Source organism: Aotus nancymaae, unplaced genomic scaffold, assembly GCF_030222135.1.
Source record: "Aotus nancymaae isolate 86718 unplaced genomic scaffold, 86718_ANA_hifiasm-v0.15.2.pri h1tg000077l, whole genome shotgun sequence".
NCBI lineage: Eukaryota > Metazoa > Chordata > Mammalia > Primates > Aotidae > Aotus > Aotus nancymaae.
The window spans coordinates 10,134,951-10,148,664 of record NW_026988492.1 but is presented as its reverse complement, the minus strand read 5'-3'; the positions used below and the strand labels follow the sequence as shown (position 1 = coordinate 10,148,664).

General features: G+C 42.7%; 1 protein-coding gene across 4 annotated transcripts in view; it reads right to left on the bottom strand.

The window, feature by feature from the left end:
- Positions 1 to 1,809: 1,809 nt before the first annotated feature.
- PRTFDC1 (phosphoribosyl transferase domain containing 1) overlaps positions 1,810 to 13,714 on the bottom strand; it is a 93,013-nt gene continuing 81,108 nt past the window's right edge. For 3 of the 4 annotated variants that reach the window (XM_064368589.1, XM_064368592.1, XM_064368590.1), the window contains 5 exons: positions 11,479 to 11,496; positions 10,021 to 10,103; positions 8,457 to 8,503; positions 4,555 to 4,631; positions 1,810 to 3,087 (listed from right to left, as the gene is read on the bottom strand). In XM_064368589.1, coding sequence (XP_064224659.1) covers positions 3,040 to 3,087; positions 4,555 to 4,631; positions 8,457 to 8,503; positions 10,021 to 10,103; positions 11,479 to 11,496 — 273 coding nt within the window. In that variant the 3' untranslated portion in view covers positions 1,810 to 3,039. Of the gene's footprint in view, positions 3,088 to 4,554; positions 4,632 to 5,295; positions 5,448 to 8,456; positions 8,504 to 10,020; positions 10,104 to 11,478; positions 11,497 to 13,714 lie in introns of all 4 variants that reach the window. The other variant, XR_010339546.1, reaches the window with a different exon arrangement.

The window sequence follows — 13,714 nt, the reverse complement described above, 5'->3', positions numbered from 1 at the left end:
TCCCAAGTTCAAGTGATTTTCCTGCCTCAGCCTCGAGAATAACTGGGATTACAGGCACCTGCTGCTGTGCCCGGCAATTTTTTTTTTTTTTTTTTTTTTGTATTTTTAGTAGAGACGGGGTTTCGCTATCTTGGCCAGGCTGGTCTTCAACTCCTGACCACGTGATCCACCAGGCTTGGCCTCCCAAAGTGCTGGGATTACAGGTGAGAGCCACCTTCTTCCCATCTCTGTACATCTCCTGTCAGCAGCATGCAAAGGCTCCTCCTGGGATCCCCTTCTTCCCTTCCTGAAACTAGCTTATTGCCAGCTCTCAAGTGTCATCTTGGGATCCAGAGAAGCTTCATGATTGCAAAGTCAGTAAAAGTCCCAAATGCTAAGTTTGCCCAAATTAGTCAGACAACTGGGTGGAGAGAGTGGTTTCGGGTTTCGATTTCCTAGAACACACTACCTCTATTACAAAAGGGAGGGCATATTTCCATGACACCAGGTCTCTAGACGTGGGATAGCCTGCTTTTTCTCTCCATTGAGAAAACACAAGATGATTTCACAGGAGGCTGTTCAAATGCCTGACTGTGCTCTGAAAGACTGTTTTCACAGTCTCAAAAGGCCTGGAACATGGCAAACCATCTTATATGCAAAAATTAAACAAGGTACGATGGGATTTGACTATTTGCCATTTACATCTAGGGGGTCCGTGGATCAGCAATGAGTACATTCCAGTCCCTGTAAGAAAGGACCCATTTATAATGAGGGGTTCTAATTTGTTTGGAAATCTCAGAGTATTACTAATTATGTTGATTATAACTGAATCCAAACTTCCCAATGAAATACACACACACACACACACACACACACACACACACACACACACACAGAGGCAAACTCAGACATTTTCCACCTTACAAATCAGTTTTGGAACACTAAATTCATAATGGATTTGTTGTTAATCAAGTAATAAGTTTTTGCATGTTTGGTTCAGAGTGAATAAACTTGGTGGTATTAACTAGACAGGAGTTTTGCAAGAGAAAAGGAAATACTATTTTTCCCAAGATGAATTCCTTGGATATCACTGTTAAAATATTGTCTAGTAGGAAAAAATTGCAAGCATGATTAAACTTCTTGTGTCTTTAGTGAATTTTCAGCATTAACCATACAAGTCCTCACACTCTTGTGAAGTAGATCAATTTCCTTTCTAATTTGAATAAACAGACTCTCCTCAGAAAGGATACTGAAGCTTACTAAAATTCAACCCTTTTAAGAAAATATTTTCCTACTGTATACTCTATGGATAATTTTACATTTAAATCCAAATGTGTGCCTGGATTTCTTCTAGGTCCTCTGACATAAACATGGCATTGTGGAAAAAAAACAACAACTATATTCAGAATATTAATTTTGACATTTCAAGAAATTCACCAGTCAGATACAATTATAAAGCTAAACGTGGGTACCAATGCTTCTGTGAAACAAAGCTAGAAGAGATTCCTTTTGCTGACTTATCCCTTGGGATATAGGGGTGTGGCTTGTTTTCTTTTCTGAGCGAAACAAAGATATGCTGGAAAATCTTCTTTTACAACTAAAATTCTTTGTTCTTACAAACAAGCTTAGGGAGAAAAAAGGCAGCAGATTGAGCCAGGCTTAATCATTCGGTTATACTAGTACATACCCTGGAGTTCATCCAAGTTAACAAAAATAAAGCCACCGGATAGGTACAGGCAGTCGTATGCTTAAGCTACTGACTCACGTACATTTTAATGGCTGAACGTATTTTAAAAATATGAAGGCAGGAAGAAAAACAGTAAGCAGTGATAAAATGTAAAAAGTTTGTTTTATTCTTTATTAGTTTAAAGGAAGCTAGAACCTAATAACAATACGCCACATACGGTTCAGAACCAAACATAAGCTGCTTAGTTATTTATTTTGCATTTGCATTTTGTAGGAAGTGAGAAGAAACCAGCTCTATTGGCACTCACGTTTATTTTCAATTAAAATCCCCATGAATTAGGAAACGTCTCATAAAACGGAGAAATTGGAAAAAACGTGATTCACGAAAAACTTTCTTAAGTATGCTTGTTTCTTGTAGCACTTTGGATTTTGTGATCAGTCTTTTAAAGAGATTTTTAAAAATAATTCATCCTCTGTCTTCACATTTATGGCAGAACATAGCAGTGTCTTGTCCTTTCATGCAAATAAGAGGTAAAATTTATACTTGCTTAATTTGGAGCATTGAAAGCACTCGCCCTTAATTCTGCCATTTGCTCATGTCCCACATGAATAAAAGGATACAGCTTAGAAACCAGGGCCTCGCTGCCATTGTATTTTTTTCTAATTAAAATTCAGAGAATTAAACACAGTTGAGTACATCCATGCATACATGACATACCTTCATCACATACCGGAAGCTCCAATCAAGAGCCCTGAGCAAAACCCGTTTCATAACATCATTAAGATTCATTGTACACTGAGTTTCAGAAAGGCTTTGTCGAAGAGGATAATAACAGCCTGTCAGAAATGCGCAAACAGAAATTGATATTAAATTGTCCTTTCCCTCCTTTTAAAATACAGGAATCTATTAGTAGTTGCATTCCTGCTATATGGGGCTCAAGGCTTCAGTTAAAAAAAAGGTCCCCAGCTTCTTAATATTGTAAGCTTATTACCGAAATAGAGTATACAAAGTTAAGCGGAAAATATTTGAGTAACTAGGTGGGGGTATTCCTGGGAATCGTAATCAAACATAATGACTGAATCAAAACAAAGGAAGGCGGAGCTCAGGAGTTCGAAAGTAGACAGTATTGCTGAGTCACAAGGCGGAGTGTTTAGTTTGGAACAAGTCAAATAAAAGCACTGCTTTCTTTTCCTTAAAAACCTTTGATACTCTTTATATTAACCTCAGAAAAGAAAGCGCTCTCATTAGAACATTTTTTTCTTTTATATCCTGCTGAGTGAAGACGCCTGGGGAGAGAAACTTGACAGCTGGCTTCCCGAGTACAGTCGTATGTATGATGGTATCTGGGACTCCGGTGCTGAGAATTCATGTTTTTAGACTCGATATTTTTCTTTACCGTGCTCGTTGATCACGCATATGTGCTGAAACAATAAAGCCCCCATCAGTTTCTTTACGAAATATGAGACATAGAAAATGTGATGCTGTAATAAACAAATACCGTCCTGTAATTTGCTATTGATCATTTAAATATAAATGTGTGTATTTATATGTGTGGGTAAAATCTAAAGAGACCCATTCAAATGCTTCACAAAAGGTTCTTTGTGGTTTTAGTTTGGAGCCCTATTCTGAAGCTGGCTCCCCAGGTCCCTAAAACCCAGAAATGCTGAGGGAGCAGTATGTTTAGCCCTGCTAGAAACAGAAGTCTCCTACTGGTAAGATGACAACTGGGTGAATGGAGAAATAACAGTGGCAAGCACAACACGGGCTCTTATTCAACCCTTTCTGGGCGACAAGGAATGGGTTAGGAATATTTTGATTGAAAGCAACAGAAACGGGGCCAGGCTAATGTAAGCAAAATAGAAGATTTGGCTGGGCATGGTGGCCCCTATCTGTAATCCCAGTACTTTGGGGGGCAGAGGTGGGAGCATCGCTTGAAGCCAGGAGTTCGAGACCAGCCTGGACAGCATAGCAAGCCCCCATCTCTACAAAAAGTAAAAATATTAGCCAGGCATAGTGGTGTGTACCTGTAGTCCCAGCTACTCAGGAGGCTGAGGTGGGAGGACTGCTTGAGCCTGGGACTTCAAGGCTGCAGTGAGCTATGACTGAGTCACTGCACTCTAGCCTAGGTGAGACCCTGGATCGAGACCCTGTGTCTTTAAAAAGCGGGGAGGGGGAATTTATTGGTAGAATACAGGGGTAGCTCTCAGAATCCAAGGATGAGCTGGGCAGTGAAGCAGCTAGAAGGCAGGAACAAGGGCAGCTGCAGAGACTTTCGCCCATGGTGCCGTCCTAGTGGCTGAAGTCTGAACATGCTCAGTCTCTGTGACTTTTGGTTTAAGTTTCTAATTTCCAGGAGAGAGAAAGACTGATTGGTCCACTTTGGGGAAGCTGTCTACCTCTAGATCATGCAGTGTGGGTCGGGGTCACACAGCTGGGGTCCACACTGGGGGTCCACGTTTGCGTGTTGAGCTTCTTTACCCCAAAGAGGGAACCGTTATGAGCTGCATGCCACTGTAATTGAAACCTCCTAGAGTTCAAGCACAGACACAAACCAGTGGACAGAATATTGGCTATTGTTATGGTTGGTTGGGCACAGTCAATGACTATGGAGAAGAATCAGTGTCAAACCATAGTTCTGCTTTTAGCTTCCTATGTCTTTAGCACAAAATAGAGATAATAGTAATTTGCCTCCATCATCCTAATACCTACCTTGCAGAATAGTAGTGGGACTTAATTGGGAGTATGGATGCAACGTGTTCACATAGTCCTGACACATAGAAGTCCTTAGAAGATGATCAATAGCAGACATCACTAGCATGCATTCAATACTTTATTAAATTGTTAAGTTCTTATAAAAAGGGGGGTTAGGGTTTGCATGCAAGACTTACATTCAGATCTCTGAAGTATTCGTTGTAATCTAAGGCATATCCCACCACAAATAAGTTTGGAATCTCAAATCCAGCATCTTAGCAGAGAGAGAAAGAGAGAAAAAAAAAAAGGAACAAAATTTAGATTATGTAAATGCACCATATGCTGCTGTCGGCAGTCAAACTCGAGGACCTTTCATTGAGGCAGGAGGGAGTGAGAAATGGTGAGCAATGCACAGGATGAGCCCGAGAGGGACCTGGACCAGAAGGAGTACTCGGGAGGAAGGAGGGAAAGCAAACAAGCCAGGCTACGATGAAGAGTGACCGATCCAGCATGGAGAGTTGAGAAAGGCCTCAGGAAGCCCAGTGCATAACAAGAAATATGCATAAGTGAGTCACGTGGCCCTGGTGTTCTAAAGCAAGCAGTTTGCAGTGATACGATGCCAAAGGAAACACTCTCAACAACACAAAGGAAAGTTCAAGCCGAAGGCGTTACGATGCTGCATTATGTGAACAGGTGTGCGGGCCACAGCAACTAGAAAGCAATTCTCCCGCTGTACTCAGTGTCTTGGCTGTTTAAAGGGCTGGAAAGCAAAACCTGGACAAAAGATGAAAGGCAAGAGGATTGTTCAACTTGAGGAAGAGAATGTGAAGTTTACGTTAATGCTGGTCTTTGGGTTCATGATGCAGAGGACATTAATGAGCTCTCTATCAAGGGCAGAATGAGAGGAAATGGATTTATGCACGGTTCAAGGTACTTACAATAAGCAAAAGAAGAATTCATTGAAAACATGATGATTTTTATCTGAGAGGATTCTTTTTTTTTTCTTTGAGACCGAGTCTTGCTTTTTCACCCAGGCTGGAGTGCAGTGGCATGAGTTCAAGCGATTCTCCTGCCTCAGCCTCCCGAGGAGCTGGGATTACAGATATGAGGCATCATGCTCAGCTAAGTTTTGTATTTTTAGTAGAGACAGGGTTTCACCATATTGGCCAGGCTGGTCTTAAACTCCTGACATCAAGTGATCCATCTGCCTCGACTTCCCAAAGTGCTGGGATTACAGGCGTGAATCACTGCACTTGGCTATTTTTTGAGAAAGGGTCTCACTCTGTTGCTCAGGCAGAGGTGCAGTGGTGTGATCGTGGCTCACTGCAGCCTCTACATCCACAGGCTCAGCTGATCCTCTCACCTCAGCCTCCTGAGTAGCTGGGACTACAGGCATGCACAACTATGCCTGGCTAATACTTATCGGTGAGAATTCTTAAGGAACAGACGATAGCTCTCCTTCTTCAGAGGTCTTGAAACAGAATAAAGGGGCATTGGTCAAATGATTTTCAAACTTTTTCAGTGTTTTGGAATCTTACAAGTTTGTTTATTACAGCATTATAGGTGAGAGATTTAACTGCTTACTTTGAATGGAACTGCCTGGGCAAAGTTATCTCCATGGTGACTATGACCAATGATGCTTTCATAAGAAGAAAACAACTGTTCCTGCTTACAGAAAGTACTGGAGGTGAGGGACTTGTTTTCTAGGGGGTTGCATTATGGAGCTCCTTCCCAGGAAGCCTGTTTGATTCCTCCAAACTGCAGAGTTTCTTGAAAAAAAGAATCAGAGAGGAGAAGGAAGAGCAGAAGATGTCAGAAGTTACATTGAGCATAAAATGAAGAATCAGGAGAAAGGAACACAAATGAAAAAAAAGCCTCATAAATCTAGAGAGAAAGAAGGAACAGAGACTCTGAGCTAAAGAATGTGAAGCCGGGGGTGCATCTGCAGTCCCAGCTATTCAGAAGGCTGAGGCAGGAGGCTTGAGGAGATCGAGATCAGCCTAGGCAACAAAGTGAGATCCCATTTCAAAAAAAAAAAAAAAAAAGGGTGGGCGTGGTTGCTTATGGCTGTAATCCCAGCACTTTGAGAGACGGAGGTGGTTGGCTCACCTGAGGTCAGGAGTTCAAGACAGGCCTGGCCAACAGGGTAAAACCCCATCTCTACTGAAAATACAAAAAGTAGCTGGGTGTGGTGGCGGGTGCCTGTAGTCCCAGCTGCTTGGGAGGCTAAGGCAGGAGAATTGGTTGAACCTTGGAGGTGGAGGTTGCAGTGAGCCGAGATTGCGCCACTGCACTGGGCGACAGAGTAAGACTCCATCTCAAAAAATAAATAAATAAATAAAAGAAAAAGAAAAAGAAAAAAAATATATGAGCAAATCCCAAGAAACCCTGTTTGTAAGCAGGGTTGTAATAATGACTTGACAGGGAGCAATGCAATCCTTCCATTAGGCAGGGCAAATCACACTGGGAAAATGAGAGCCCAGCGCCTATTCAGAAGACCAAACCTTGCGATGTCATAGCAGAAAAGAAGGACGATAGATCAGTAGGACAATCAGGAATCAAAGTGACCTATCTTTAGCTGCGAAATGCGGGCAGCTCCTACACTTACATTTGAAATAGCACATGTTACTTGCAGATCTAGTCCAAGAGTCAGGGCGGTGACTGGAACCAGATTGCCTGGGCTTAATACTCACCTGACACAGCTACAAGACCTTGGCAAGCTATTGAAACTGGCTGTGCTCAATTTCCTCTTCTGTAAAATAAGTATAACAATAGCTCCCACCTTTAGAGAGCTATTGTGAAGATGAAATGAGCTCATCTCTGTGTAGCTCTTAGAATAGTCTGGCACATCACAACCCTTCTTAGTGTTAGCTGCTATTCTTTTATTACTGTTGTTATTATAAGTGATATAAGAAATTTGTCATTAATCGGATATGTTTGAAGAAAATGGTTTTCAACTTCAGTTAAAATCTTATCTATACATTGAGTATCCTGTACTATTTCCTTAGACAGTTTCTGCTTAGTAACCTCATGCAACCTTCACTTCATCCAGATTATATCTTTGATACTAGTAATACATGCGATTGGGTCTCTCTGCCCAGAACTGACATGGTCTAGAGTGAACACATCCGACACACGAATGAAACTTGTTTTTAGAATGTAGAGTCACTGGCTAAATGTCGCTGGCCTGTCACCCATCCATACTGTGCTTCTCTTTCGCTAATGTTTGTTCAGCTTGCTGAAGAGAACTGTAGCCAAATTGTCCCAGGGGCTTTGGAGCAAATGTAAGTTATAAAAATCAAGCTGAAGTCTGCCTATGCAAGTGAAAAAAATTGCCTCTAGTGTTAGAATAATAAATAATCAGGCTGCGTGTTTATCCTTCCTGGTGTTGGAACCGAGCTTATTATGGGGAGAAGGGAGGAGAGTGTACTAGATGAGGAAGCCCCGCAGAACACACATCTGAAGTCAAGTGTGAAGATTATGTCTAGAGATATCTGCTCTGCTAATTCTCTGTGTTACGGAGCTTTGGTTTGGAGGTGGTGGGAAGCTGTCTTAGATTTCCCCTTCTGTGCATTAAAATTCAGGCTTGCTAAAGGTCACCATTGTGCATCGTCTGGTAACAGTTCCTAATGATGGCATGAGAATCCCTCTAAACCCCTAGAGCACCTCTCCTCGTCTGACTGGTGAGAACAGAGGCCAAGGTGGGATGCCATGTGTCTGAGTCAGTCCAGAGGCCAAGGTGGGATGCCATGTGTCTGAGTCAGTCCAGCGGGGTCAGGTCTTTCTCTACTCCCTGAAACTTTTCAGTTGACTTCTCTGCAGTGAAGGTGCCGTGTGAAACATACAAATAAAAATACCCAATGCACAGAACAGAGTTCCTGTGAAAGATGCAAATTAGAACACCGAAGACCCTCATTTTAAAGGGCTCTGTTTTCCCTACTAAGGTGGGGGAGACCATGAGGAATCTGTGGGACTGTCAGCCCAACGCAGTTTCCACTCCACATGCAATGCTGTCAAATAGGAAACAAAAGATTCCTAAACATAAAATGAAACAATACAAGCATAAAACGAACAAACAAAAAACCAAGAAAACACTTACAGTCAGGTCTAAAGCCATCACTTCTGGGTTGTCTCTTCACCAACAAACTACCATTAAAAAAGAAATGCTTTAGTGATCCCAATCAAATCTCTATGAACTGTAAATAGAATCAAGCATCATTAAAATATATACTTGAAATACATTTTGCTACTGTGGCACTATATAGATGGTTCTGGATAAAAAGAAGACAGTAGATGAGGCACAGTGGCGACATCTGTAATCCCAGTGCTTTGGGAGGTTAAGGCAGGAGGATTACTTGAGCCCAGAGGTTCAAGACCTGCCTGGGAAATATAGTGAGACCCCTGTCTCTACAGAAAAATTTTAAAAATTAGCTGGGCATGGTGGCACATGCCTGTAGTCCCAGCTACTTGGAAGGCTGCAGTGGGAGGATTATTTCAGCCCAGGAGTTGAAGGCTGCAGTGAGCCATGATTGTGCTACTATACTCCAGTCTAGGTGATAGAGCGAGACCCTGTCTCAAAAAATAAATAAAATATAAAAAATTTTTTGAAAAGTTAGTTGTCAGCCAGGCAGGGTGTCTCATGCTTGTAATCCCAGCACTTTGGGAGGCCAAGGAGGGCAGATCACTTGAGCTCATAAGTTTGAAACCAGACTGGCCAACATGGTGAAATCCAGTCTCTACTAAAAATACAAAAATTAGCTGGTTATGGTGATGTGCATCTGTAGTCCCAGCTACATGGGAGGCTGTGGCAGGAGAATCACTTGAACCCGGGAGGCTGAGTTTGCAGTGAACCGAAATTACACCACTGCAGTCCAGCATGGGTGACAGAGCAAGACTCTGTCTCAAAAAAACAAACAAAAAAACATAGCTGTCCTAGCTACTCAGGTGGGAGGATGACTTGAGCCCAAAAGTTTGAAGCTGTGGTGAGCTATGATCGAATCACTGCCCTCCAGCTTGGCCTGGGCAACAGAGCAAGACCCTGTCTCCTAACAAAAGAAAAAAAAGGGCCAGACACGGTGGCTCATGCCTGTAATCCCAGTACTTTGAGAGGCTGAGGTGGGCAGATAACTTGAGGTCAGGAGTTCAAGACCAGCCTGGCCAACACGATGAAACCCCATCTCTGCTAAAAATATAAAAAATCAGCTGGGCGTGGTGGTGGGCGCCTGTAGTCCCAGCTACTTGGGAAGCCGAGGCAGGAGAATTGCTTGAACCCAGCGGGCGGAGGTTGCAACGAGCCGAGATTGTGCCACTGCACTCCAGCCTGGGTGACAGAGCGAGACTCTGTCTCAAAAAAAAAAAAAAAAGAAAAGAAGAGGGCAAAGCAATTGCAGGGAGGCTCATCCAGCTGTTCCTGGAAACGGCTAATGAAGGCACGGTAAAGCTAATGAAGGAACCCAGAAACACGGCAAAGCACGTCTTCTTCCCTTTCTTCTAGGCTAGCAGTCAAGGGCTGTTTTTCAGTGTGGTCAAACTGTAATACCCCAGGGGAAAAGGGCGCTAGTTTGGAATACATTATACTCTTCAGAAAGAGCGTCCTGTGTTAGCATCCCTTCTGGGCTTGCTTGGAAAAGCAGAAATCACCATGCTATGAATATCCGACTCACCTGGCTACCTTAATCATGTTGGGCTTGTATTTCTCTATACTGCTGAGGAGTGCGTTCATGGTCCTCCCAGTTCCAACGACATCCTTTGCAGAAAGGACAGATACATTCAACACAATGCATTTGAGCAGCATCACAGACTTTTTATCCAGGGAGATACTCCTGATTAATAATGCATTGTAATTAAAAATGCCATCCAATTTGGAGTCAAAGTAGGAGGACGAGTTGGTTATGTTTTATTTAGACAGGCACTTCTTTCTGGAAGCTGAGTTTGGGGAATCTACTGGAGATTCTTTCCTCCTTGAATCCTTTAGCTGTGTGGAAGGGCCAAATTTAGCCTTTGGACAGCATGAGGGACTCCTCGCTGAGTACGTTTGGACTCGTATATGCACATTCAGGGACTAAATTTGGCCCTGAGGTTGTGTAACACAATACAAGGCACATGAATTTTCATGGATATGTACATCTGAATACACTGAATGGATAAATGCCTCCCCCTTGTCCTCCTCCACTCAATGGGGGATTCTATTGCTGGGAAGTGAGAGGTGTCTGGACAGCAGCTGGTGACAGCCTGTGAATTCTGAGGGTCCACGGCTGCAGCGAGCTGAGGCTCATCTCTGCTGATGAGCTGCTGCACAATTAGAGGAGAATGGGCAGCGGCGATTTATTGTCCTAAGGACAGGAATCAGCTGTCGCGAGCTGATTATCAAAACAACAGGTCTGAATGTAGCCAGGGCTGGGCAATTCATTTGGTGAGAGGGTCTACTCCGTGGGTTACATGGAGCAAGAACTGCAGATACACATGGCGCACACAGGCAATGGTGTAACAAAAGCTTGAAAACAGTTCCCCTGAATTTTTTGCAGTTTGATGAGACAAGTGTGCTCCTGAAGGAAACGCAGCCATTTGCTGTGGTTGTCCACCACTGCCACAGGCTTCACACATTGTCTTTTCTCTCTTTTTTAACAGAAAGACAAAAGAAAAAAAACACAAAAAACTGTAGCTTTCCCCATAGCTCGCCAGTTTTAATTGATTGTGTTTATGATTTTGATGCTGAAAGTATTTGAGAATTCTCAAAATCATTAGATGTCCTTAGCAAAAACACTGAATTCAGGGTAAACAGAGTTCTAACCTTGGTTTTACTGTGAAATGAACTTGGTTTGGTGAACTAGTTTCTTCTTCTTTAAACTCGTCTGATTCACAAAGAGGTATAAAAATCAACACAGGGATATGTGGAACTGGATACAAAAAAGGATGAAGTCGTCCACGAGTATTGTTGCAAAGCTTTTATTCTACATTATTTGAAACCAGGGATGCTAGTTGGCCCCTATTCATTACATTTGGAGAGTATGCACCCAGTGGGAACTCAAGAAATCCTTGGTCAATTTGATAGCAAGGCTTACAGCTTACTCACTGTTAGGTTCTTTCAACCTCCAAGTGTAGCAAAGGAAATGCCAGCTTACCTCAACAATGAGAACATTCTGAAATAAACAAAACCCATATTTTAGAATGTGATGCCAATCTGACTCACAGGATACATACACATATTTTTTTTGCTTAAAGTTAGAATTTCACAATTTGCTTAAATGGTCCTTCCCCATCCATCTAATTCAAAGGACTAGAGATTCATTTGAGCACATTCCCTGGAATTAGTTGGTGGAACATTAGTATCTACATTCAGCTTAGAAGCAAGCTTATCTTAGACCTGTCTGACAAGCTATCCATAAAGTCATCCCATCTCAATAATTCCGCCAAGGGCCCCCCACCCCCAGCATTCCCTTGGGAGGCAAAGCTTGTTAAGCTTTTACCAGGAAAACAAAGCAACATGAACTGCATCACTAATGGAGAGAGACTGTGCTTGGTAAACGCATCATGGGTTCGGCCGTGACAGCCTTACTCTTGCACAGCCACCAAAATCCCTGGGGAGTCAGGATTTGCTCTTGAATTGCCAACCTAGATGAAGAGGGTAGGCCAGAGAAAGGGCTTCGAGGTGCCTGGTCTGTATTTTTAGTGGGAGGGTTAGAGTCCTTGCAATAAGCTCTCAAGGCATTCCTCTACTTCTCCCCTAAGAACACTGTGATATGCTTAGGATCTGTGTCCCTGCCCAAACCTCACGTTGAAATGTAATCCTCAGTGCTAGAGGCGGGGCCTCTGGTGGGAGGTGACTGGATCACATGGGCAGGTCTCTTGAATGGTTCAGCACCATGCCCCTTGGTGTTGTCCTGATAGTGAGTTGCCCTGAAATTTGGTTTAAAGGTGTGTGACACCACCCCTCTTTCTCTTGCTCCATATCTGTCTCCAGACATGTGAAGTGCTGCTCTCCCTTTGCTTGTGCCATGATTTTTTTTTTTTTTTTGAGACAGGGTACCACTCTGTCACCCAGGCTGGAGTGCAATAGAGAGCAATCTCAGCTGACTGCAAGTTCCGCTTTCCGCGTTCAAGCGATTTTCCCACCTCAGCCTCCCGAGTAGCTGGGATTATGGGTATCCACCACCACACCTGGCTAATTTTTGTATTTTTAGTAGAGATGGGATTTTACCAAGTTGGCCAGGCTGGTCTCAAACTCCTGACCTCAAGTGATCTGCCCACCTCAGCCTCCCAAAGTGCTGGGATTACAAGCAAGAGCCTCCACACCCGGCTGCCTTCTGCCATAATTTTAAGTTTCCTGAAGCCTCCCCAGAAGCAGAACAGATGCCAATATCATGCTTCCTATACAGCTGCAGAACTATGAGCCCATTACATCTTTTTTCTTTATAAATTACCCAGTCTCAGGTATTTCTTTACATTGTGTGGCTGGACTGATACACGCTGATTGTATTGTATTGGAATTCTTGTTTGATCTCTGTCTTCCCCACTAGATTCTAATCTCCACAAGGTGGGGGATCATGTTTATCTTGATTCCTACCACATTGCCAGAAACTAGCATAATGCCTGCATATAGATGCTTAATAAATAGTCGTTTAATAAAGCAATAATAACTGATTAAACTTATTAATGAGTTTAAACTGACTAATTGGATTAGTAGTGACATGTCAATGCTGCCCCACCAAATTAAAATATGACTATTAATATGCCATCCCAATTTACTAAATGGTGAGACTATTCTTTCAATGTAATGGTGTTTTTCTTTCTTTAGATGATCTTTCATTTATCCCTATGATTTATGTAATATTTTAAGAATCATGACTGGGTGCAGTGGCTCACGAGTGTAATCCCAGCATTTTGGGAGGTGAGGTGGGTGGATCACCTAGGTCAGGAGTTTGAGACCAGCCTGGCCAACTTGGTGAGACTGCATCTCTACTAAAATATACAAAAATTAGCTGGGCGTGGTGGTAGGTGCCTGTAGTCCCAGATATTCAGGAGACTGAGACGGGAGAATCACCTGAACCTGGGAGACCGAGATTGTAGTGAGCCAAGACTACACTGCTGCACTCCAGCCTGGGTGACAGAGTGAGACTCTGACTCAAAAAAAAAAAAAAAAAAAAAAAAAAAAACAGATCAAATACTACACATTAGATAACTTACTTACGTTTAATGCAAGATTTAATTTAACAAAAATGTTAATCACCCACCCACCAAACCAACCAACCAAGAACTCTGTTAACTTCACACCATATGTCAAATGCATTCTTACCTGAAAGTATCTTCTTGGAAGTGTTTTTCTCTCAGGTATGGCATTTTTATTCATTAAATCCGTTG